Source organism: Oncorhynchus nerka, linkage group LG20 (genome assembly GCF_034236695.1).
Source record: "Oncorhynchus nerka isolate Pitt River linkage group LG20, Oner_Uvic_2.0, whole genome shotgun sequence".
Classification (NCBI taxonomy): Eukaryota; Metazoa; Chordata; class Actinopteri; order Salmoniformes; family Salmonidae; genus Oncorhynchus; species Oncorhynchus nerka.
Window position 1 is genome coordinate 27,121,634 of NC_088415.1, and position 26,546 is coordinate 27,148,179.

At 45.7% G+C, this 26,546-nt stretch overlaps 1 protein-coding gene across 1 annotated transcript in view; it reads left to right on the forward strand.

The window, feature by feature from the left end:
- The window catches only part of LOC115102170 (semaphorin-3B-like), a 168,196-nt gene extending 145,599 nt beyond the window's left edge, over positions 1-22,597 (forward strand). Inside the window, 15 exon segments of the mRNA XM_065005351.1 lie at positions 10,198-10,317; positions 10,847-10,940; positions 11,361-11,480; positions 12,247-12,389; positions 14,054-14,168; positions 14,339-14,408; positions 14,671-14,815; positions 16,206-16,425; positions 16,749-16,840; positions 16,961-17,002; positions 17,234-17,391; positions 17,699-17,754; positions 18,295-18,434; positions 18,613-18,826; positions 18,829-22,597. Of these exon segments, the coding sequence (XP_064861423.1) occupies positions 10,198-10,317; positions 10,847-10,940; positions 11,361-11,480; positions 12,247-12,389; positions 14,054-14,168; positions 14,339-14,408; positions 14,671-14,815; positions 16,206-16,425; positions 16,749-16,840; positions 16,961-17,002; positions 17,234-17,391; positions 17,699-17,754; positions 18,295-18,434; positions 18,613-18,826; positions 18,829-19,112 (2,013 nt within the window). The 3' untranslated portion in view covers positions 19,113-22,597.
- The last annotated feature ends 3,949 nt before the right edge of the window (positions 22,598-26,546 follow it).

Below are 26,546 nucleotides of genomic sequence, written 5' to 3' on the forward strand. Positions count from 1 at the left end.
ACTTCATGATGACGGAAGTGAGTGCTACGGGGCGGTAGCCGTTTAGCTCAGTTACCTTAGCTTTCTTGGGAACAAGAACAATGGTGGCCCTCTTGAAGCATGTGGGAACAACAGACTGGGATATCAAATCAAATCAAATCAAATTTATTTATATAGCCCTTCGTACATCAGCTGATATCTCAAAGTGCTGTACAGAAACCCAGCCTAAAACCCCAAACAGCAAGCAATGCAGGTGTAAAAGCACGGTGGCTAGGAAAAACTCCCTAGAAAGGCCAAAACCTAGGAAGAAACCTAGAGAGGAACCAGGCTATGTGGGGTGGCCAGTCCTATTCTGGCTGTGCCGGGTAGAGATTATAACAGAACATGGCCAAGATGTTCAAATGTTCATAAATGACCAGCATGGTCGAATAATAATAAGGCAGAACAGTTGAAACTGGAGCAGCAGCACAGTCAGGTGGAAGTTGAAACTGGAGCAGCAGCATGGCCAGGTGGACTGGGGACAGCAAGGAGTCATCATGTCAGGTAGTCCTGGGACATGGTCCTAGGGCTCAGGTCAGTTGAAACTGGAGCAGCAGCATGGCCAGGTGGACTGGGGACAGCAAGGAGTCATCATGTCAGGTAGTCCTGGGGCATGGTCCTAGGGCTCAGGTCCTCCGAGAGAGAGAAAGAAAGAGAGAAGGAGAGAATTAGAGAACGCAGACTTAGATTCACACAGGACACCGAATAAGACAGGAGAAGTACTCCAGATATAACAAACTGACCCTAGCCCCCCGACACATAAACTACTGCAGCATGAATACTGGAGGCTGAAACAGGAGGGGTCAGGAGACATTGTGGCCCCATCCGAGGACACCCCCGGACAGGGCCAAACAGGAAGGATATAACCCCACCCACTTTGCCAAAGCACAGCCCCCACACCACTAGAGGGATATCTTCAACCACCAACTTACCATCCTGAGACAAGGCTGAGTATAGCCCACAAAGATCTCCGCCACGGCACAACCCAAGGGGGGGGGGGCCAACCCAGACAGGATGACCACAACAGTGAATCAACCCACTCAGGTGACGCACCCCCTCCAGGGACGGCATGAGAGAGACAATAACTAATAACAAAAAAGTTATTTAGTCTGCCTGGGAGCAAGACATCCTGGTCCGTGACGGTGCTGGTTTCTTTTTGTAATCCGTGATTGACTGTAGACCCTGCCACATACCTCTTGTGTCTGAGCCGTTGAATTGAGATTCTACTTTGTCTCTATACTGACGCTTAGCTTGTTTGATTGCCTTGCGGAGGGAATAGTTACACTGTTTGTATTCGGTCATGTTTCCAGTCACCTTGCCCTGATTAAAAGCAGTGGTTCGCGCTTTCAGTTTCACGCGAATGCTGCCATCAATCCACGGTTTCTGGTTTGGGAATGTTTTAATCGTTGCTATGGGAACGACATCTTCAACGCACGTTCTAATGAACTCGCACACCGAATCAGCGTATTCGTCAATGTTGTCGTCTGACGCAATACGGAACATATTCCAGTCCACGTGATGGAAGCAGTCTTGGAGTGTGGAATCAGATTGGTCGGACCAGCGTTGAACAGACTTCAGCGTGGGAGCTTCTTGTTTTAGTTTCTGTCTGTAGGCAGGGATCAACAAAATGGAGTCGTGGTCAGCTTTTCCGAAAGGAGGGCGGGGCAGGGCCTTATATGTGTCGCGGAAGTTGGAATAGCAATAATCCAAGTTTTTTCCAGCCCTGGTTGCGCAATCGATATGCTGATAAAATTTAGGGAGTCTTGTTTTCAGATTAGCCTTGTTAAAATCCCCAGCTACAATGAATGCAGCCTCCGGATATATGGATTCCAGTTTGCAAAGAGTCAAATAAAGTTCGTTCAGAGCCATCGATGTGTCTGCTTGGGGGGGAATATATACGGCTGTGATTATAATCGAAGAGAATTCCCTTGGTAGATAATGCGGTCTACATTTGATTGTGAGGAATTCTAAATCAGGTGAACAGAAGGACTTGAGTTCCTGTATGTTGTTTTGGCCACACCACGTCACGTTAACCATAAAGCATACGCCTCCACCCCTCTTCTTACCAGAAAGATGTTTGTTTCTGTCGGCGCGATGCGTGGAGAAACCAGCTGGCTGCATCCGTCTCCGATAGCGTCTCTCCAGTGAGCCATGTTTCCGTGAAGCAAAGAATGTTACAGTCTCTGATGTCCCTCTGGAATGCTACCCTTGCTCGGATTTCATCAACCTTGTTGTCAAGAGACTGGACATTGGCGAGGAGAATGCTAGGGAGTGGTGCACGATGTGCCCGTCTCCGGAGTCTGACCAGAAGACCGCTTCGTTTTCCCCTTTTTCAAAGTCGTTTTTTGGGGTCGCCGGCTGGGATCCATTCCGTTGTCCTGGATGAAAGGCAGAACACAGGATCCGCTTCGCGAAAGTCATATTCTTGGTCGTACTGATGGTGAGTTGACGCTGCTCTTATGTTCAGTATGTTCAGTAGTTCTTCTCGACTGTATGTAATGAAACCTAAGATGACCTGGGGTACCAATGTAAGAAATAACACGTAAAAAAAAAACTACATAGTTTCCTAGGAACGCGAAGTGAGGCGGCCATCTCTGTCGGCGCCGGAAATTAATCAAAATGAACAGTGAACATTTCAAAGGAATAGAGGTAATTCAAATGTCATATCATGGCTATGTACAGTGTTGTAACAAAGTGCAAATAGTTGAAGTACAAAAGGCAAGACTATGCTCAATAGCAAGGCCATGCTCAATAGCAAGGCCATGCTCACTAAATCTGTACACAGTTAAAGCATTTCTTAATTTTGGGTCAGTCACAGTGGTCAGGTATTCTGTCGCTGTGAACTCTCTGTTTAGGGCCAAATAGCATTCCAGTTTTTGCTCAGTTTGTTTGTTAATTCTCTCCAATGTGTCAAGTAATTATCTTTTTGTTTTCTCATGATGTGGTTGGGTCTAATTGTGTTGCTGTCCTGAGGTTCTGTGTGGTCTGTTTGTGTTTGTGATCAGAGCCCCAGGACCAGCTTGCTTAGGGGTCTCTCCTCTAGGTTAATGTCTTTGTAGATGACGGCTTTGTAATGGAAGGTTTGGGAATCGCTTCCTTTAGGGGGTTGTAGAATTTAACAAATCTTTTGGGATTTTTGATAATTAGTGGGTATCATCGTAATTCTGCTGTGCATACATTATTTGGTGTTGTATGTTAGTCACGGAGGATGTTTATACAGATTTCTGCATGTTGTCTCAATTTGGTGTTTGTCCCATTTGATGAATTCTTGGTTGGTGAGCGGATCCCAGACCTTACAACCATAAAGGACAATGGGTTCTATAACCGATTCAAGTGTTTTGATGTTCCTTTTGATGGCGTAGAAGGCCCTTCTTACCTTGTCTCTCAAATCGTTCACAGCTTTGTGGAAGTTACCTGTGGTGCTGATGTTTAGGTGGAAGTAGGTATGTTGTTTTGGTGTGCTCTAGGGAAATGGTGTCTAGATGGAATTTGTATTTGTGGTCTTGGGAACTGGGCCTTTTTTGGATGACCATTATTTTTTTGTCTTACTGAGATTTACTGTCAGGGCACCCAGGTCTGGCAGAATCTGTGCAGAAGATCTAAGTGCTGCTGTAGGCCCTCCATGGTTGGGGAGAGAAACACCAAATCATCAGCAAACAGTAGACATTTCCCTCACCAATTTGTTGATATACATGTTGAAGAGGGTGGGGCTCAAGCTGCATCCCTGTCTCACCCCACGGCCCTGTGGAAAGAAAGTGTTGTGTTTTTTTTTGTTTGTTTTGTTTGTCAATTAGGGTGTGCAGGGTGAATACGTGGTCTGTCGTACGGTAATTTGGTGAAAAGCCAATTTGGCATTTGCTCAGCACATTGTTTTCGCTGAGGAAAGAACTAACCTGCTGTTAATAATAATGTCGAGGATTTTCCCAAGGTTGCTGTTAATGCATATCCCAGGATAGTTATTGAGGTCAAATTGGTCTCCACTTTTGTGGATTGGAATGACCAGTCCTTGGTTCCAAATATTGGGGAAGATACCAGAGCTGAGGATGATGATAAAGAGTTTAAGTATAGCCATTTGGAATTTGTGGTCTTCGTGTAAGATACCATCAACACCACAGGCCTTTTTGGGTTGGGCGGTTTGTGTTTTGTCCTGTAGTTCATTCAATGTAATTGAATGGGTTCTGATAGTCTTTAATAGGCTGATTCTAAGATCTGTAATTGATCATGTATTTGTTTTTGATGTTGTTCTTTTCGTGTTGTTGTTTGTTTAGTGTGTTCCAATTTCCCCAGAAGAGGTTAGATTCTATGGATTTTTCAATTACATTGAGCTGATTTCTGACATCCTGTTCCTTATTTTTTCCGTAGTGTATTTCTGTATTGTTTTAGTGATTCACCATAGTGAAGGCGTAGGCTCAGGTTTTCCATAGTGTATTTCTGTATTGTTTTAGTGATTCACCATAGTGAAGGCGTAGGCTCAGGTTTTCTGGGGTCTCTATGTTTTAGTGATTCACCATAGTGAAGGTTTTCTGGGGTCTCTATGTTTTAGTGATTCACCATAGTGAAGGCGTAGGCTCAGGTTTTCTGGGGTCTCTATGTTTTAGTGATTCACCATAGTGAAGGCGTAGGCTCAGGTTTTCTGGGGTCTCTATGTTTTAGTGATTCACCATAGTGAAGGCGGTTTTCTGGGGTCTCAGGTTTTCTGGGTCTCTATGTTTTAGTGATTCACCATAGTGAAGGCGTAGGGCTCAGGTTTTCTGGGGTCTCTATGTTTTAGTGATTCACCATCAGGTTTTTCTGGGGTCTCTATGTTTTAGTGATTCACCATAGTGAAGGCGTAGGCTCAGGTTTTCTGGGGTCTCTATGTTTTAGTGATTCACCATAGTGAAGGCGTAGGCTCAGGTTTTCTGGGGTCTCTATGTTTTAGTGATTCACCATAGTGAAGGCGTAGGCTCAGGTTTTCTGGGGTCTCTATGTTTTAGTGATTCACCATAGGCTCAGGTTTTCTGGGGTCTCTATGTTTTAGTGATTCACCATTTTCTGGGGTCTCTAGTGAAGGCGGAGGTTTTCTGGGGTCTCTATGTTTTAGTGATTCACCATAGTTCTCAGGTTTTCTGGGGTCTCTATGTTTTAGTGATTCACCATAGTGAAGGCGTAGGCTCAGGTTTTCTGGGGTCTCTATGTTTTAGTGATTCACCATAGGTGAGTGATTCACCATAGTGAAGGCGTAGGCTCAGGTTTTCTGGGGTCTCTATGTTTTAGTGATTCACCATAGTGAAGGCGTAGGCTCAGATGTTTTAGTGATTCAGGTTTTTTCTGGGGTTTTAATGATTCTCTATGTTTTAGTGATTCACCATAGTGAAGGCGTAGGCTCAGGTTTTCTGGGGTCTCTATGTTTTAGTGATTCACCATAGTGAAGGCGTAGACTCAGGTTTTCTGGGGTCTCTATGTTTTAGTGATTCACCATAGTGAAGGCGTAGGCTCAGGTTTTCTGGGGTCTCTATGTTTTTGGTTGGATAGTTTGGATAGGTTTCTCAATTTCTTTCTTAGGTTTTTGCATTCTTCATCAAACCATTTTTCATTGTTGTTAATTTTCTTAGATTGGCTGGTTGATTTTTTGGGGATTTAATAGGGAAGTTAAAGGTCAAATATAATATTTGGCCTTCCCTGCCAAATTTACACCTTCACTATTACAGTGAAACATTTTGTCCTTGAAGTTGTCTAAAAGGGATGGAATTTTTTGTTACCTAATTCATTTCTACACTACTTTCCTTCCATCGATAACATTTCTTAATATTATGCAGTTCCGTTGGCTGTAATGCCTCAGGGTTGAGTATTGCTCTGTTCAGGTAGACTGGGATTTTGCTCCAATCTGATGGGGTGTCAGTGGGCTGACTGTGAACTCTGGGAGAATCTGGGTTGAGGTCAGTGATAAAGTACTACAGTACTACTGCCAAGGCATGAGCTGTAGGTGTACCTACCATAGGAGTCCCATCAAAGCCCGTCGACTATGTACAGACCCAGCATACGAAAGGGCTGCAGGGTTGTGACCCGTTTGGGGGGGTAGGTGTTTGTCCCCCTGTGTGCTGAGAGTGTCAGGTTAATGTCCAGTTCTGGCATTTAGGTCGTCACAGAGTAGTACATCTCTCTGGGTCTGGAAGTGGTTCATCTCTCCATCTAGGATGGAGAAGCTGTCATCGTTAAAGTATTAGTGGAGGTTGGCATATGTGCGGCTGTCATGTTGAGGTCCTTGCTGAGGGGGCAGAGGCATGGGGGGAGGGCAGAAGAGGCATAGGTCTGATCTGGAAGGGCCTGTATAGGGTTTGGCCAGGGTTTGCTTGGGGGGGCGGGGTGTAGGTCTTCTTGCCGCTGGTTCTCCCGGTACAGGTCCTTCGGGAGGGGGTATCGCAGGTCTGGGAGGGTGTCTTGCTGGTCTGGGCGGGGTGTCCGTTGCTCTGTTACTCCTGTGTGAGGTGCTGGGGCTCCAGTTGAGGGTGACGTCACCCTTTCTCTCTCTCTCCTCCACATTGCCACACATCAAAGCCTCCCTCTGTCTGCCCACCGGCCCTGTGTGTGTGTGCGTGTGTGCGTGTGTGTGTGTGTGTGTGTGTGTGTGTGTGTGTGTGTGTGTGTGTTAGAGTGTATGCAATAGGGCTGCAATACCAGAGGGTCTGCCTCCCCCCTGGTCTCTGACAACCCCCCCATTTCTGACCCCCCTTTGGTCTCTGACCCCCATGGACTCTGACCCCCATGGTCTCTGACACCCCCAGTCTTTGAAAGCGCCAGGCTCTGTGAAGCCCTTTGTTCCAGACCAGGGCAGCAGGGATGTGTGTGTCTGGGTTAATGAGGCAGAACTCCGGTTAGCAGACAGGGCCAGGCTGGGCTACAGCGTCACTGGGTACATAACCCTGTATGTCACTCACTGGGGCGGGGCACAGCCAAACAGGGATAAAGACAGAATAGAGAGAACAGAGACGACTGGTTAACAAACATGTCTAAATTCTGGTTCAACATCAAACACTCACATACAGGCTTAAAGTTTAGTGACACGCACATGCACACATACACACACACACACACACATACACATACTTGCCAATGATAGGTGGACTATTCAGTATATTATATTTATTGAGGAGAAGAAATTACCTCTTATATATTTTCCCTCCTAGCATTAATAGCTGAAGGGTACAGGCTTTGTAACCCCCCAGATTGACCCAGAGGGACACTGGCTAATCACAGAGAACAGGACTAGATGGATGAATCAGACACTAAGTTCATGTATGTATACTGACTTCTAGGCAAATAGAGACACTGACAGAGAGAGGAGCCGACACACACGAGAAAGAAGAGATACATTGATATCTCCCCAGTGTGGTGTCAGCTCTCTTTGTAAACCTCTTCTCCAGTGTTCCCCCGGGGTCCAGATGGATAAGGGGTGAAACCTGACCCTGGACAGACAGATGTGATGTGTGTGTTCCGTGCATGCATACGTACGTGCGTGTGTGTGCCTGTGTCTCTGTGTGTGTTGTTCAATAGCTGGTGTCTGGGGGGTTACTCCACACGCTGGAACCAGTGACCTGCTCAGATGAGCAGATAGAGGAAGGAGGGAGAGGGGTGGGGGGATGGCCCCATAGATAATTACAGTATGGGAGTGGAGAACAGAACAGCTGGTGCCGCACTAAGGGACTGAAGGAAGGGGAAAGTGTAGAGTGGGGGAGTGGTTGTTAACCTCTCTGGTTGTCTCTATCAGAGGTAAAGGCCTTGGTCCGTCTGGTAGGGGTAAACATGGTGGTATGGAGTAAGATGGGTTCCTTTTAAACCTCTCCTCTCCTTTAACCTCCCTGTGTGTGGCTCAGTCACGGCCTGTAGAGTTTACTCATTAACTCAGGGCCCATTGTGCAAGGTGTCCCACCCTGCCTGCCCTCCCTGCCCTGGGCCTGTGGAGCTTGTGTTTCAGCTGCACACTGTTATTCCTGGGGATCAAAGGGCACCTAGTGCAGGATGTTACGTCAGGGCTTTGTTTTGTCAGTGACCACCGACTTTCTAGAAATGCTGGTATGCTATTGCAAGCGGCCATTATGGGGGCAACGGGCCGTTGAGGGTTAGGGTTAGGGTTAGGGTTAGGGCTAACCCTAACCCTCTACTATCTTCTATCCCATTCTACTCCCTTCTACTCCCCTCTACTCCTCTCTATTCCCCTCTACTCCTCTCTACTCCCATCTACTCCCCTCCACTCCCCTTCCCCCCACTCCCCTCTACTCCTCTCGACTCCCCTCTGCTCCCTTCCGCTCCCTTCCACTCCCCTCTACTCCTCTCTATTCCCCTCTACTCCTCTCTACTCCCATCTACTCCCCTCCACTCCCCTTCCCCCTACTCCCCTCTACTTCACTCTATTCCCCTCTACTCCTCTCTACTCCCATCTACTCCCCTCCACTCCACTCCCCTTCCCCCACTCCCTCTACTTCACTCTACTCCCCTCTACTCCCTTCCGCTCCCCTCCACTCCCTCTACTTCACTCTATTCCCCTCTACTTCACTCTACTCCCATCTACTCCCCTCCACTCCCCTTCCCCCACTCCCCTCTACTTCACTCTACTCCCCTCTACTCCCTTCCGCTCCCCTCCACTCCCCTCTACTTCACTCTATTCCCCTCTACTCCTCTCTACTCCCATCTACTCCCCTCCACTCCCCTTCCCCCACTCCCCTCTACTTCACTCTACTCCACTCTACTCCCTTCCGCTCCCTCCACTCCCCTCTACTTCACTCTATTCCCCTCTACTCCTCTCTACTCCCATCTACTCCCCTCCACTCCCCTTCCCCGCACTCCCCTCTACTTCACTCTACTCCCCTCTACTCCCTTCCGCTCCCCTCCACTCCCCTCTACTTCACTCTATTCCCCTTTACTCCTCTCTACTCCCATCTACTCCCCTCCACTCCCCTTCCCCCCACTCCCCTCTACTTCACTCTACTCCCCTCTACTCCCTTCCGCTCCCCACCACTCCCCTCTACTCCACTCTATTCCCCTCTACTCCTCTCTACTCCCATCTACTCCCCTCCACTCCCCTTCCCCCACTCCCCTCTACTTCACTCTACTCCCCTCTACTCCCTTCCGCTCCCCTCCACTCCCCTCTACTTCACTCTATTCCCCTCTACTCCTCTCTACTCCCATCTACTCCCCTCCACTCCCCTTCCCCCACTCCCCTCTACTCCTCTCTACTCCCATCTACTCCCCTCCACTCCCCTTCCCCCCACTCCCCTCTACTTCACTCTACTCCCCTCTACTATGCTCGACTCCCCTCGACTCCCCTCTGCTCCCCTCTGCTCCCTTCCGCTCTGCTCCCCTCCGCTACCCTCCACTTCACTCCACTCCCCTCTACTCCCATCTGCTCCACTTTACTCCCCTCCCCTCCGCTCCCTTCCGCTCCCCTCTGCTCCTTTATAGGTCTGTTCTTCTTTCCTCTGCCTTGCTCCTCTCTGCTCTCCTCTACTGCTCTCCGCTCTGCTCTGTTCTGCCCTCCTCTGCTCCTCTCTGCTCTCCTCTACTGCTCTCCGCTCTGCTCTGTTCTGCCCTCCTCTGCTCTACTCCACTCTGCTCTGCCTTGCTCCTCTCTGCTCTCCTCTACTGCTCTCCGCTCTGCTCTGTTCTGCCCTCCTCTGCTCCTCTCTGCTCTACTCCACTCTGCTCTGCCTTGCTCCTCTCTGCTCTCCTCTACTGCTCTCCGCTCTGCTCTGTTCTGCCCTCCTCTGCTCCTCTCTGCTCTACTCCACTCTGCTCTGCCTTGCTCCTCTCTGCTCTCCTCTCCTCTCGCCTCTCCTCTCCTCTCTTCTCTGGCGTCACTGAGGCTGATATCACTGCCAGGAGGCCACTTAGTCATAACTGATGACCAGGATCACTGTGTAATACAACAAGATACCGAAGGGGACAGTTTATGTCAGACAGAACGGCAGCAGTGGATATGAGGAGGGGAAGGAGGGAGGAGGGAGATGTGGTGCAGACAGGAGAAGAGAATAATAATGTTTTACAAGCAGGCAGTGTAAGATATGTGAAGAATGCACATCATTAAATGCATTGTGAAGGTAGAAAGTTAAAGTAAAATGAGGGGATGCTCTGTTGATGGAGCTTGTAACTGAGGGGAGAGGGGACATTGTTAAACTGGTGTGTGTGTGTGTGTTTGTATTGCAGACAGACTGTGTGAACTATGTGAAGATAGTGCACCACTACAACCGCACCCACCTATATGCCTGTGGAACCGGGGCCTTCCACCCCACCTGCGCCTTCGTAGAGGTGGGACAGAAGATGGAGGTAAGAGGCACACATACAAGAAAACACACACACACCTCCATCTTCCTATTTCCCAGTTCTCTCTCTCTTTCATCCACACACAAGTAGAGACCATGGATGAGATCCTATCTGATCACCTGTTATATATCTATGATGGTTCTACTCTGCACTGTAACCCTCTCCCTCCCCTCCCTCCCCTCTCCCTCTCTTTCCCCCTATCTCTCTCCCTCCTCCCTCTCTCTACCTCCCTCCCTCTCTCCCTCTCCCCCCCCCCTCTCTCTCTCTCTCTCTCTCCCCCTCTCTCTCCCCCCTCTCCCCCTCTCTCTCTCCCCCTCTCCCCCTCTCCCCCCTCTCTTCCCCCTCTCCCTCTCTTCCCCCCTCCCCTCTCCACCCTCTCTCCCCCTCTCCCTCTCCCCCTCCTCCCCCCCTCTCCCCCTCCCCCTCTCCCTCTCCCCCCCCTCTCTCTCTCCCCCTCTCCCTCTCCCCCTCTCTCTCTCCCTCTCTCCCCCTCTCCCTCTCTCTCCCCCTCTCCCCTCTCTCCCCCCTCCAGGACTATGTGTTCAGGATCGACCTGTCCAAGGTGGAGGATGGGAAAGGGAAAAGTCCATATGACCCCCGTCACCCTGCAGCCTCAGTACTGATAGGTGAGTCTTGCATTTCTGTCAGCCTCTCAGACAGAGTAGGTGGAAGTTTCTCCTTATCTGATACAGCGTCAAAAGCTTGTCATCCTCTTAACGGTTTAGAATGGTAAATAGCTTAGGTAATCTGATCCTAGATCTGTGGTTAAGGATACATTCAACCTTTAGGCTATCAGCCTACTCTACTAAATGTACTTCCTATGACTGTGATGTGTGCTTGTCCCACCTAGCTACCTAAGATGAATGCACTAACTGAAAGTCGCTCTGGATAAGAATGTCTGCTAGATGACTAAAATGTACACAAGTACACAAGAGCCTTCAAGGCGTCTTTTGGTGGTACGAGATGGCACTGCAGCCACTTACACAGGTACTATAAATTCATAGCGTAGCAACTGCATGTTGTCCCCCTCTCTTTCTGTCTCTAAGGTGATGAGCTATATGCGGGTGTGGCCACAGACCTCATGGGACGAGACTTCACCATCTTCCGCAGTCTGGGGGGACGACCATCCATCCGCACTGAACAACACGACTCACGCTGGCTCAACGGTGAGTGTGTGTATGTGTTGGGTGTGTGTGTGTTGAGTGTGTGTATGTGTTGAGTGTCTGTGTGTGTTGAGTGTGTGTGTGTTGAGTGTGTGTATGTGTTGAGTGTGTGTATGTGTTGAGTGTGTGTGTGTGTTGAGGGTGTGTGTGTGTTGAGTGTGTGTATGTGTTGGGTGTGTGTGTGTTGTGTGTGTGTGTGTTGAGTGTGTGTGTGTTGAGTGTGTGTGTTGAGTGTGTGTATGTGTTGAGTGTGTGTATGTGTTGAGTGTGTGTGTGTGTGTTGAGTGTGTGTGTGTGTGTGTGTTGAGTTTGTGTATGTGTTGAGTGTGTGTATGTGTTGGGTGTGTGTGTGCTGAGTGTGTGTGTTGAGTGTGTGTATGTGTTGAGTGTGTGTGTGTTGAGTGTGTGTATGTGTTGAGTGTGTGTGTGTTGAGTGTGTGTATGTGTTGGGTGTGTGTATGTGTTGAGTGTGTGTATGTGTTGAGTGTGTGTGTGTTGAGTGTGTGTGTGTTGAGTGTGTGTGTGCTGAGTGTGTGCACTGTTTGTCAGTATGGGTGTGTAGCTGCCTATATAAGTATGTGTTGTTGATACAATTAGCACGATTCCTACGAGACCAAGTTTGTATCTCTAATTGTGTCTGATTGTGTGTGTATCAAGTGGTAACATTTTCTATGAGACACACACACATATAATGGCTCATATAAGTGAATGTATAATAACTATTGTGCCTTATAGTGCATTATAACACATGCAGTGTTTTCTCCTCCAGAGCCTAAGTTTGTGGGTTCGTTCTGGGTGCCAGAGAGTGAGAACCCAGACGATGATAAGATCTTCTTCTTCTTCCGGGAGACGGCGGTGGAGGCTCAGGGTCTGGGGAAGTCCACCTACTCCCGCATCGGACAGCTCTGCAGGGTGAGAACGCCACTCAGATTATACTGTACCATACTGTATCATACTGTACCACACTGTACCATACTTAATCATATCTACCATACTGTATCACACTGTACCATACTGTACCATACTTAATCATACTGTACCATACAGTATCATACTTAATCATGCTCTACCATACTGTACCATTTAATCCTACTGTATCAGACTGTACCATACTTTATCATACTTAATCATACTGTACCATACTGGACCATACTTTATCATACTGTACCATACTGTACCATTTAATCATACTGTATCAGACTGTACCATACTTTATCATACTTAATCATACTGTACCATACTGGACCATACTTAATCATACTGTATCAGACTGTACCATACTGTACCATACTTAATCATACTGTATCATACTTAATCATACTGTACCACACTGTACCATACTTAATCATACTGTACCATGCAGTATCATACTTAATCATGCTCTACCATACTGTACCATTTAATCATACTGTATCAGACTGTACCATACTTTATCATACTTAATCATACTGTACCATACTGGACCATACTTAATCATACTGTATCAGACTGTACCATACTTAATCATACTGTATCAGACTGCACCATACTTAATCATACTTAATCATACTGTACCATACTGTACGATACTTAATCATACTGTACCACACTACACCATACTTAATCATACTGTGTCATACTGTATCATACTTAATCATACTGTACCACACTGTACCATACTGTACCATACGTAATCTTACTTAATCATACTGTACCATACTTTATCATGCTGTACCATACTGTATCATACTTAATCATGCTGTATCATACTCTACCATACTGTACCATACTTAATCATACTGTATCACACTGTACCGTACTGTATCATGCTTAATCATACTGTACCATTCTGTACCATACTTAATCATATCTACCATACTGTATCATGCTGTACCATACTGTATCATGCTTAATCATACTGTACCATACTGTATCATACTTAATCATATCTACCATACTGTACCATGCTGTACCATACTGTATCATGCTTAATCATACTGTACCATACTGTATCATGCTTAATCATACTGTACCATACTGTATCATACTTAATCACACTGTACCATACTGTATCATACTTAATCATATCTACCATACTGTACCATACTGTATCATGCTTAATCATACTGTACCATACTTAATCATACTGTACCATACTTAATCATGCTGTACCATACTTTATCATACTGTACCATGCTGTATCATACTGTATCACACTGTACCATACTTTATCATACTGTACCATACTTTATCATACTGTACCATACTTTATCATGCTGTACCATACTGTATCACACTGTACCATACTTTGTCATACACTACCATACTTTATCATACTGTACCATACTTAATCATACTGTACCATACTGTACCATACTTAATCGTACTGTACCATACCGTACCCTAGTTAATACTATTCCATACATTCATAACTTTTCCTTCGCCTCTGGTGGACACATCCAGTATACTGTGTCATTGACACTGTTTTGTATACAACATTGTTCAATGATTATTGTTCATACAACAGTTACATATTATTACGGGTATCTTGACTTTATAACATTGGTCTATAATGTCTATTTGGTTTGTTGTTGCAGAATGATATGGGTGGCCAGCGTAGTCTGGTCAATAAGTGGACCACCTTCCTGAAGACTCGTCTCATTTGTTCTGTGCCAGGCAGTGACGGCAGTGACACCTACTTTGATGAGCTCCGTAAGTAACCGTTAAAGTCTGAGTTCGTTATCTGATCCTAGCTCTCACTCCAGGCTATATCTGGGCAGGGGATATCTACACACAACCAATGAAGATTCATCTGAGCTAAATGGACAGAGCGGGAGGTTATGTTTGTGTTTCTCTGACCTTTGACCTCTGACCTGCCACAGGGGACGTATTCCTGCTGCAGACCAGGGACAGGAAGAACCCTCTGGTCTACACCGTCTTCTCTACCTCTAGGTCAGAGTTTAAACAAGGCGATGTATTGAGTTATTCTGTGTGTGTGTGTGTGTTTGTGTGTGTGTGTGTGTTTGTGTGTATGTGTGTATGTGTGTTTGTGTGTCTGTGTGTGTGTGTGTGTGTGTGTGTGTGTGTGTGTGTGTGTGTTGAGTGTGTGTGTGCATGTGTCTTCCCACCCTGTGTGTTACTGTAGTTCCTGACTATGATAGTGTGTTTAATAGTAGGCCTTGTCTCTAACTGTGCGTCCCCTGCCTCCCAGCAGCAGTGTATTCAAGGGATCAGCTGTGTGTATCTACACCATGAATGACATCCGCAGGGCCTTCCTGGGGCCCTTCGCCCACAAAGAGGGGCCAAACTATCAGTGGGTCCCCTTCCAGGGCAAAGTCCCCTACCCACGCCCTGGCATGGTACGTAGCTCTGTGGAAATTTACTGAACGCAGATGGCTACCCGTTGTTTCCACAATTCACTGAAGAGAAAATACATCCACCCCAACTCTGCAGGTTTTGCTGCGAAGACACAAAATCATTTTTTGTCGCAGGTTCAGGAATGGCTGAAGAATTGCAACCTTTACCTGGACTTAACTCTGCCAATAGCACTGCTGGGTGATTTGAAAAGTCATAGTCATTCGATCAATAAAAGCAAGCGATGCTATTATCTGAGCATAGCACCATAGTAAACAAAAGAGAGAAAACATTTCAACCCTGCAGGCGCGACACAAAACACAGAAATAAAAATATAATTCATGCCTTACCTTTGACAAGCTTCTTCTGTTGGCACTCCAATATGTCATATAAACATCACAAATGGTCCTTTTGTTTGATTAATTCCGTCCATATATATCCAAAATGTCCATTTATTTGGCGCGTTTGATCCAGAAAAACACCGGTTCCAACTTGCGCAAGTTGACGACAAAATATCTCAAAAGTTACCGGTAAAATTTGCCAAAACATTTCAAACTACTTTTGTAATACAACTTTAGGTATTTTTTAAAGTAAATAATCGATAAAATTGAAGACGGGATGATCTGTGTTCACTACAGGAAGACAACAAACTCAAGCATGCTTTCTGGTCTTGTACCTCTATCAAACAGTACACATGAAGTGACACTTGTTCAAGATGGCCGTACTTCTTTATTACACAAAGGAATAACCTCAACCAATTTCTAAATACTAGTGACATCCAGTGGAAGCGGTAGGAACTGCAATCCCAATGAAAACTCATTGAAAAGAGGGTGACATAAAAAATAAAAAAATCTGAATGGTTTGTCCTCGGGGTTTCACCTGCTACATAAGTTCTGTTATACTCACAGACATGATTCAAACAGTTTTAGAAACTTCAGAGTGTTTTCTATCCAAATATACTAATAATATGCATATCTTATCTTCTGGGGATGAGTAGCAGGCAGTTGAAGTTGGGCATGCTTTTCATCCAAAATTCCAAATGCTGCCCCCTATCCTAGAGAAGTTTTAAAGATACAGCATTTGACAGTCAATGAAAATAATAAACATTAAGTTCATAGATCATAGAAACGCATATTCTCTACATACAATGTTTGGTCTAGGAATGACCTTTTACCCTTTTAACCTTTAGTTAGAGGACCATGTCTGTTTTTCACTTCAGACTCATTTAGATAGGCCTATATGTGTAACGTTTGTTACAGCCTGTTTTAACTCATTTTAACCTCCCGACAACCTCATAATAACCTTATAATAACCCTAATAACCTGATAATAATCTTATAATAACCACAATAACCTAACAATAACCGCTGTACTGTTACTCTGTTTGACCCCTTAGTGCCCCAGCAAGACGTTCGGCAGTTTCGAGTCCACCAAGGGTTTCCCTGACGACGTGATCCAGTTTGCGCGTCACCACCCTCTGATGTTTAACCCTGTATACCCCCTGAACCGCCGGCCAGTCTTCCTGAGGACCAACGTAGACTACAGCTTCACCCAGATCGCTGTGGACCGGGTGGGCGCCGCAGACGGGCAGTATGACGTCATGTTCATTGGCACAGGTAACTACTTATATGTAGCCCTTACTCGTTATGCTTAGCCTGGTCCCAGATCTGTTTGTGCTCTTGCCAACTGTCAACATGTCATTTTCAATCCAAACATTTTGCATGACAATTCCATTAGGAGTTGTCAAGAGAGCAGAAACAGACTGGCATCCACACTTATACACACTTATACTGATAACAGTGTAAGTGTGCTTTGTTTTCCCCATATTGGCACTTCTGTGTGTTATACTAAGTAGAATGTATAAAAGGAGCCGTGTGTATATGGAATAGTAAGCAGGGATAGAGTGTGTGATCCAGTCTGAAACCTGTCTGTGTTGTAGACAAAGGGACCGTGCTGAAGGTGATCTCTGTACCTAAAGAGAGCTGGAAGAACATGGAGGACCTGCTACTGGAAGAGCTAGAGGTGTTCAAGGTGAGAGGACCCATCCATCATGCTGCCTCCGTATGTATACATTATTGAGTATATTATGGAAGTATATAGTTATGTTTATATTTAGGAGTGGGATAATTAACCATTTATTCTTCTCTGCAGGATGCCTCATCCATCATTAACATGCAGATCTCCTCAAAGCGGGTAAGAGACACACTTACCTCTAAAGAATCTGTTAAGCATCTTCTTAGGGGCGTAGAAAGGTGGGGGAGAAAATACAAAAATACATTTGAAATGAGAAAAGAGCTAAGAGCTAACATAACATCAGAAGGATAGGCACCAATGTACGAGCTCTCCAAGATGAATTCCAAGATATTTAATATCCATTTGACTGTATGTCACTAACATTGCTCCCCTCTCTCTCTCTGCCCATAGCAACAGCTGTATGTGGGTTCAGACACGGGTCTGGCCCAGGTTCCTCTGCATCGCTGCAGTGTCTATGGGAAGGCCTGTGCTGAGTGCTGCCTGGCCAGAGACCCATACTGCGCCTGGGACGGCACCTCTTGCACCCGCTACCTTCCCAACACCAAACGGTACACAAATTTCCAAATTCTAACGTACAACCTAACATGCTATCTTCCCAACACCAGATAGTAAACAACCTACAGTATATGCTATTTGCCCAACAATGGACCCTAATCAACCTTACCCACTACCTTTAAAACTGTAAACATCACCAAACCTGATCCTCTACCCAGTCAACTCTAAACTCTCCAACCCTACTCTTAGTGTACATACCCCTATGGACTACTACTCTAGTCATTATAATCACAAGAGATCAGACATAGCAACGCTTTGTACTATGTTCTATCAACACTTCACTTTGTTCTTGTTTTCCAGGCGTTTCCGTCGTCAGGACGTGAGGAATGGAGACCCCAACACGCTGTGTTCAGGAGGTAAGACTCTTTCACTCTGCTGTAACTCCCGAACTCAGACTTTCACAGAAATTAGGCTGATGTCAATAGGAGATTTGCAGAAAAGTTTTAGTTACACACTGATCTCAAGTTAGCATTCAGCGCACTGTGACCAGGATCTTACTCCCTCTCCCATGCTCCCACTCATAGAGGGCAGGGTGATTAGTGGGATTCTGTGCCATAATCTCTCTTTGGCCCGTGCCAAAGCCACATCCTGACCTCACTCACCCCTACATCCCAGACTACAATAGAGCATTCTGTCACTCACAATGACATGAATTATTATACAAATGACCCAAATGGCACGACATGGTGATTTCACACAATTATGCCATATCATGTGCTCAGTGAGGGTGTTGCACAAGAAAGGGAAAGGTCTGTGTGATTATCTCAGAGTTTGGATGGCATATTAACACCCATGCACATTTACTTACACTACTGGAAATAATAAGTTGTCAACCTCAAGACTGTAAAATAAATGTTGAATAAAATTGCAATCTCACATTATCTGATGGGGTACAGACCACCACAAGCACCGCGTGGCAGAGAGGAGGCTGTTTGGGGTGGAGGGGAGCAGTACCTTCCTGGAGTGTATCCCCAAATCCCTGCAGGCCAGAGTGACCTGGACCTTCCAGAAACACCCCCACAACCCCAGGGAAGAGGTGAGAGCACATAGAGGGAGGTATGAAACTACTAGGTAAAGTTACAGTTAACGGCTGTACAGTCGAGAGGTCATTCATAGTAACTCTTTCCCCTCCAATAATTCTTTTTTTTAAAGTGATTTTTGGTTCACATGGACTGTTTCAAGCTCTAATCTTCAGTTGTGCTTTAATCATCCAGCTGCGTCTAGATGACCGTGTCCTGCACACAGAGCGGGGACTGTTGGTAAGGAGGGTACTGAAACGTGACACGGGCCTCTACCAGTGCCACGCCATGGAGCACGGCTTCACCCAGACCCTACTGGACATCACACTGGAGGTAGTACCCTCCTCTTCCTCCTCCCCCTCTCCACCCGCTGACTCTCTCCTCCGATTGGACCCCGTAGTGGCGGCCCACCCTCCACCAGTCAGAAGATGTGGTACCGGGACTTCATGCAGCTGGTGGACCACCCCAATCTTAGCACCGTGGACCAGATCTGCGAGCAGGTCTGGGCGCGCAAGAATGCCCAATCGGGAAAGAGCTTCCCGGCTTCTCCTGCCAAACAGGCCCCGCCCCTCGGCCCTGTGGTCCAGACCCCTAACAAGAAGTGGAAGCATCTTCAGGACATCCGCAAGGGGAGGAACCGCCGAACCCACGACGGGAAGCCCTCCCCACGAGCACCGCGAAGCGCAGGGGAGTAACAACAGTCAGAGAGAGGAGAAGGAGAGGGACTGATACAGACAGAGTTTAGGGAGAGAGGAAAAAAGAGGAGGAAAAGAGAGGGACAGAGACTGATAGAGACCAAGGACTTATGGAGGGGGTCAACCACACACACACAGCACCTCCTTCTTTGTGAATATTTACCTTCCGACACCCCACTATCTACTGCCCCATGATGCTTCACTCTTCCCTGACACCTGACCCCTGACTACCACCCCTTGCTTGTATTGCCTTCTATTAATACCCCATCCTAATTCTATCTGCCCCAGCTGTCAGTCACTTTGTATGCACTCTGCTGGAGAGCTTCTGATAGAGACCTCACCACAGCAGAATAAACTGAACAGACAGCCAGACAGACAGACAGCCAGACAGACAGCCAGACAGACAGACAGACAGCCTAACAAGTTAAAGGATGGCTCAGTGTGTGTAACTCAATCTCTCAACGGAAATACAACTGGCTCGTAACTGGAATATCAGAACGGAAACAGACATACACACATTTACAACCCATGATGACAATGAATTTGATGATGATGTGGATGACAAATTGTGAGATGGACAAAAACAATGGGATCAAGACAGAATACACATAACTCCAAATGCAGATTGATCCACGTAGATATAATCACATTTCACGTGTTTTATATGCAAAGATAACATAATGTAGACGTGTGCTTTGTGGTAGAGCTAGGCTTTTGATATACTTCTTAGCATTTTGGTCCAAACAACTACAGATTGGAGAAGGCACTGTACTGTCATTCCAGTGTATATAGAGTACTCACAATGAGGGTAGATTCTGAAGCAGAGAGAGTGTACAGGATCAATAGAATGGTTCTATTGTGATTTTGTTTTTCAAAATGGCTGACAAGGTAGAGCAAGTGGAAGATATTCTACATATATGTTCATGGGGTGACGAGAAATATGTCTTGTGTTTTATTTAGTCTTTTATTTAAATGACCTGTGTGTATTTTCTGATTGTAATGACTTGTGTTGTGTGCTGACACAATTACATGTGGGAGTTGAGATGGTACTAGTGACAGACTGCACAACATCAATGTGTAGGTGGGATTGCAAGGCCTTGTGAAAGAATAGTAGACTTTAAATACGACATCCCATCTTTGGGCTAAAAGCATGATATTTATGTGTGAAAACATCTTGATTCTTATTCTAAATGGTACCTACTTTGTTCTTTTACACTGTTTATGTAGATGTGTGTGTGTGTGTGTGTGTGTGTGTGTGTGTGTGTGTGTGTGTGTGTGTGTGTGTGTGTGTGTGTGTGTGTGTGTGTGTGTGTGTGTGTGTGTGTGTGTGTGTGTGTGTGTGTGTGTGTGTGTGCGCGCGCGCATGTTGGCAAGAGAGCTGAAGAGTGTTTCTGGTCAATTCCCTGCTATGTAATATGTTCATTATATCATAAACACATACAGACAAATATCACCACTGAGGTGCCAAGAATTGCAAAAAATGACAGTTTTGTCTGAATTCAAGGACAATAATCAGGTACAATAAAACAAAATGATAAAGTACAGACATTATAAGAACTCCTATCCTTGCTGCTTTTTCTGTAGGCCCGTTTCTGTGTGTCAATTACACAGGATACCGTTGCTGCCTTGTGTTCAGCAAAACCTGTTAGAGTAGAGCGCAACCTAGTGATTTTTCCGTGTACAGACCTGGCCTGGTCCAAGGACTTTCTGTGGTGATTCAATATACAGACATATAGTCTGTTGTGAAAGACAAGTGGCTTTGTAAAATAAAACATGCTTTTACTTTTTCCCTTATCCCAGTGGAATCTACGAGATCGTTTAGATGTATTAAATCCTGTCTGTTATTTATACCTGCTTTATAAAGATGTCATTATTAACTCTTGAATGACTGAGGAAAATAAGTTAAGTGGACTGTAGTTTTGTGCTCTTTAATTGCATGACCAATGTTAGTGGCTACATATGGACATTGGAGACTTTGGTTGCCTCCCTAAATGGCACCCTATTCCCTAAAGTGCACTGCTTTTGACCAAGATCTACAGGGTTCTGGTCAAAAGCAGTGCACTATGTAGGGAATAGGGTGCCATTTGGGACATACTCTTTGAGATAACCCAAAGGTCTGCAGATGGCGATATTGAGTCATTTCATTTTACCGTCCAAATGGAATGGAATGCAGCCGGCTGTACACTCATGTCCCACGTCGACCTGTTCGTACATAAAACATTCTCCATTCAGGCTACAAATGTATACATTTCATCCTTAACTTGATTTAATGGTGAGAAAGCAGATAGAAATGGGGAAAATATGCATACTTTATGAAACACCATTTTCCACCACCATGCTACAGTAGCTAATGCTAGTCCTGGATGATGCATATCGTGTTCAGCCAATCAGGTTGCAGCAATACGCAACATCCAAATATAAAATAAAATAAAATTGTATTGGTCACATAAACATATTTAGCAGATGTTATTGTGGGTGTAGCTAAATGCTTGCGTTTCTAGCTCCAATAGTGCAGTAGTATCTCACAATTCACAACAATACACACAAATCTAAAAGGAAAATAATGGAATTAAGTAATATATAAATATTAGTACTAATATTTAGCTACTCTACCATGATGGTGGAAAATAGTGTTTCATAGTGAAAGTACGCATATTTTCCCTGTTTTTTCTCTCTACCTTCTCGCAATTAAATTGGGTTAAGGAGAAAATGGATGCCTTAGCAGCCTAAATGGAGAATGTTTTATGTACGATCCGGTCCAGGGGGATGGGAGTGTGTACATTCCCTTTGGATGGTAGGATGAAACGACTCAATATTACCATGTGCCGGCCTTTGGGCTACTTCTGAGAAGTGCGACTGAGTTGAGAAAGCACAATGTCAATATGGTTATGCTATGTATTTATGTGTGCAGATAAGCTAATATGACGTGGAGGATTTTTTAGTTTTCTTGTAGAGACTAAGGGCTCTATTCAATCTGTATTGCTGAAACGGTAGAGTTTGCACACTAGAAATGTTAAGGCAGTTTCCGATTGAGCTGCCTTTAAATTTCAATCACGCTGTAACGCTGAACTTCTGTGATACGGATTGAATAGAGCGCTTATATTTGTACCATAGGCCTACACATTCTCCCAAAAATACCATCATTTAAAAGATCTTTCTGTAAATGTTGATCCGGTTGTCCAATTAGCATCATTGTTCTTTACACTGCCCTCCAATCGCTGATCCTTTCTATTCCTTGCTATGTTACGCACCCCAACATTATTTCTGAGAGAGAAAGAGTGTGTGTGTCTGTGTGCGTGCGTGAGTGTTTTGTGTATATTTGGGGGAAAGGAGAGCTGATATTGGTTAAGGAGGAGAGGTGGTCTGTGAAGACAGTTCAAAGTTCAAGGCCAAAGTTGACATGGTGCACTGTATTACTTCCAAAGTCCTTTGTGGATTGTTAATGTCAGATTGTTTTTAACACAATAAAATACCCAGTTACTTTACATCTGAGGAGTTTATTGTCAAATGTCGTCTACTATGTTTTACACTACTACTGCAGCCTTACATCAACAGCCAGCAACTATGCAATTCCTATTTCGTACACAGGATGGCATCCCTGTATCGACAGAGGAGAGGGGGGGCTCTGTGCCTGTACTGTGGGGAAGTGGGAGCCCCGTTTCACTCTCCTCTTCCCATTATCTACAAACCAATCTGTGCCTTCATGTCCCCAACCCCTTATAGCCCACCACTGCCCCTTAACCCCTTCATATCACTGGGCCCTTGACATTCTCCAGGAGCGGCTTTTGTGGAAAAGGGGGGTTAGTGGAGCAACCATACCAACATTATGCCTCACATTCTTCATAGAAATATCATAATGGCCCTGCTGTCACAGAGCTGATCAATGTTCATGCCCATGCACAAATAAACACACGTACAAACACACACACACACACACACACACACACACACACACACACACACACACACACACACACACACACACACACACACACACACACACACACACACACACACACACACACACACACACACACACACACACACACACACACACACACACACACACACACACACACACACGTACAGTGCATTCGGAAAAGTATTCAGAACTTTTCCACATTGTATTACGTTACAGCCTTATTCAAAAATGGATTGAATTGTTTATTTTTCTCATCAATCTACACATAATACCCAATAATGTCAAAGCAAAAACAGTTTTTTCAATTTTTTGCAAATGTGTAGAAAATAATTATGAATTATTATCACATTATGAATTATTATAACATTGACATATTACTGTATTGCTGAACCCCCCCCCCGTTCCCCTTACCGTGCTTGCTAGTAGAGAAGGGCTTGGTATGTGTGTATGAACTCATGAGCTGGGAGGTCCGTGGGGTCCTAGGACCAGCAAGCCTAATTGAGGACTCATTTCCGCAGCCTGTTTTACAGGGTTACAGAGGGGCTTAGATGAACATGCAGTTGAGTACCTCATGCCCTCTCCTGAGATTATAGGGCACTCTCAGAGGGGCTTAGATTAACATGCAGTTGAGTACCTCATGCCCTCTCCTGAGATTATAGGTCACTCTCAGAGGGGCTTAGATTAACATGCAGTTGAGTACCTCATGCCCTCTCCTGAGATTATAGGGCACTCTCAGAGGGGCTTAGATTAACATGCAGTTGAGTACCTCATGCCCTCTCCTGAGATTATAGGGCACTCTCAGAGGGGCTTAGATTAACATGCAGTTGAGTACCTCATGCCCTCTCCTGAGGTTACAGGCCACTCTCAGAGGGGCTTAGATTAACATGCAGTTGAGTACCTCATGCCCTCTCCTGAGATTATAGGGCACTCTCAGAGGGGCTTAGATTAACATGCAGTTGAGTACCTCATGCCCTCTCCTGAGATTATAGGTCACTCTCAGAGGGGCTTAGATTAACATGCAGTTGAGTACCTCATGCCCTCTCCTGAGATTATAGGTCACTCTCAGAGGGGCTTAGATTAACATGCAGTTGAGTACCTCATGCCCTCTCCTGAGATTATAGGCCACTCTCAGAGGGGCACACATTGCACCAGCATGTAACAGGATAGTAGTATACACTGTTTGAATGTTTGGTTTTTTAAATATTTTAATTTAATTTATTTAACCCTTATTTTACCAGTAAGTTGACTGAGAACACATTCTCATTTACAGCAACGACCTGGGGAATAGTTACAGAGGAGAAGAAGGGGAATGAATGAGCCAATTGTAAGGTGGGGATGATTAGGTGACTGTATGAGGGCCAGATTGGGAATTTAGCCAGGACACCAGGGTTAACACCCCTACTCTTACGATAAGTGCCATGGGATCTTTAGTGACCACAGAGAGTCAGGACACCCGATTAAGTTAGCGGCATCCTACACAGGGCAACATCCCCAATCATTGCCCTGGGGCATTGGGATATATATCTTTTTTTACACCAGAAGAAAGGGTGCCTCCTACTGACCCTCCAACACCACATCCAGCAGCATCTGGTCTCCTGACTGGGACCAAACAGGACAAACCCTTTCCCTAACCCTAACTTCATGTCCATACCCCAGCTCAATCCTAACCCTAACTTCATGTCCATACCCCAGATCAACCCTAACCCTAACGTTAGCTTCATGTCCATACCCCAGCTCAACCCTAACCCTAACTTCATGTCCATACCCCAGCTCAACCCTAACCCTAACATCATGTCCATACCCCAGATCAACCCTAACCCTAACGTCAATACCATACCCCAGCTCAACCCTAACATTAGCTTCATGTCCATACCCCAGCTCAACCCTAACCATAACGTCATGTCCATACCCCAGCTCAACCCTAACCATAACGTCATGTCCATACCCCAGCTCAACCCTAACATTAGCTTCATGTCCATACCCCAGCTCAACCCTAACCCTAACGTCATGTCCGTACCCCAGCTCAACCCTAACCATAACATTAGCTTCATGTCCATACCCCAGCTCAACCCTAATCCTAATGTCATGTCCATACCCTAGCTCAACCCTAATCCTAACGTCATGTCCATACCCCAGCTCAACCCTAATCCTAATGTCATGTCCATACCCTAGCTCAACCCTAACCCTAACATCATGTCCATACCCCAGATCAACCCTAACCCTAACGTCAATACCATGCCCCAGCTCAACCCTAACATTAGCTTCATGTCCATACCCCAGCTCAACCCTAACCCTAACGTCATGTCCGTACCCCAGCTCAACCCTAACCATAACATTAGCTTCATGTCCATACCCCAGCTCAACCCTAATCCTAATGTCATGTCCATACCCTAGCTCAACCCTAATCCTAACGTCATGTCCATACCCCAGCTCAACCCTAATCCTAATGTCATGTCCATACCCTAGCTCAACCCTAACCCTAACATCATGTCCATACCCCAGATCAACCCTAACCCTAACGTCAATACCATGCCCCAGCTCAACCCTAACCATAACGTCATGTCCATACCCCAGCTCAACCCTAACATTAGCTTCATGTCCATACCCCAGCTCAACCCTAACCCTAACGTCATGTCCATACCCCAGCTCAACCCTAACCATAACATTAGCTTCATGTCCATACCCCAGCTCAACCCTAACCCTAATGTCATGTCCATACCCCAGATCAACCCTAACCCTAACGTCAATACCGTACCCCAGCTCAAACCTAACCATAACGTCATGTCCATACCCCAGCTCAACCCTAACATTAGCTTCATGTCCATACCCCAGCTCAACCCTAACCATAACGTCATGTCCATACCCCAGCTCAACCCTAACATTAGCTTCATGTCCATACCCCAGCTCAACCCTAACCATAACATTAGCTTCATGTCCATACCCCAGCTCAACCCTAATCCTAATGTCATGTCCATACCCCAGCTCAACCCTAATCCTAATGTCATGTCCATACCCCAGCTCAACCCTAATCCTAATGTCATGTCCATACCCCAGCTCAACCCTAATCCTAATGTCATGTCCATACCCCAGCTCAACCCTAATCCTAATGTCATGTCCATACCCTAGCTCAACCCTAACCCTAACATCAATACCATGCCCCAGCTCAACCCTAACCATAACGTCATGTCCATACCCCAGCTCAACCCTAACCCTGACGTCATGTCCGTACCCCAGCTCAACCCTAACCCTAACTTTAGATCCTAACCCTAGCCAAAACCATAACCCTAACCCTAACTTTAGCTCCTAACCCTAGCCAAAACCATAACCCTAACCCTAACTTTAGCTCCTAACCCTAGCCAAAACCATAACCCTAACTTTAGCTCCTAACCCTAGCCAAAACCATAACCCTAACCCTAACTTTAGCTCCTAACCCTAGCCAAAACCATAACCCTAACTTTAGCTCCTAACCCTAGCCAAAACCATAACCCTAACCCTAACTTTAGCTCCTAACC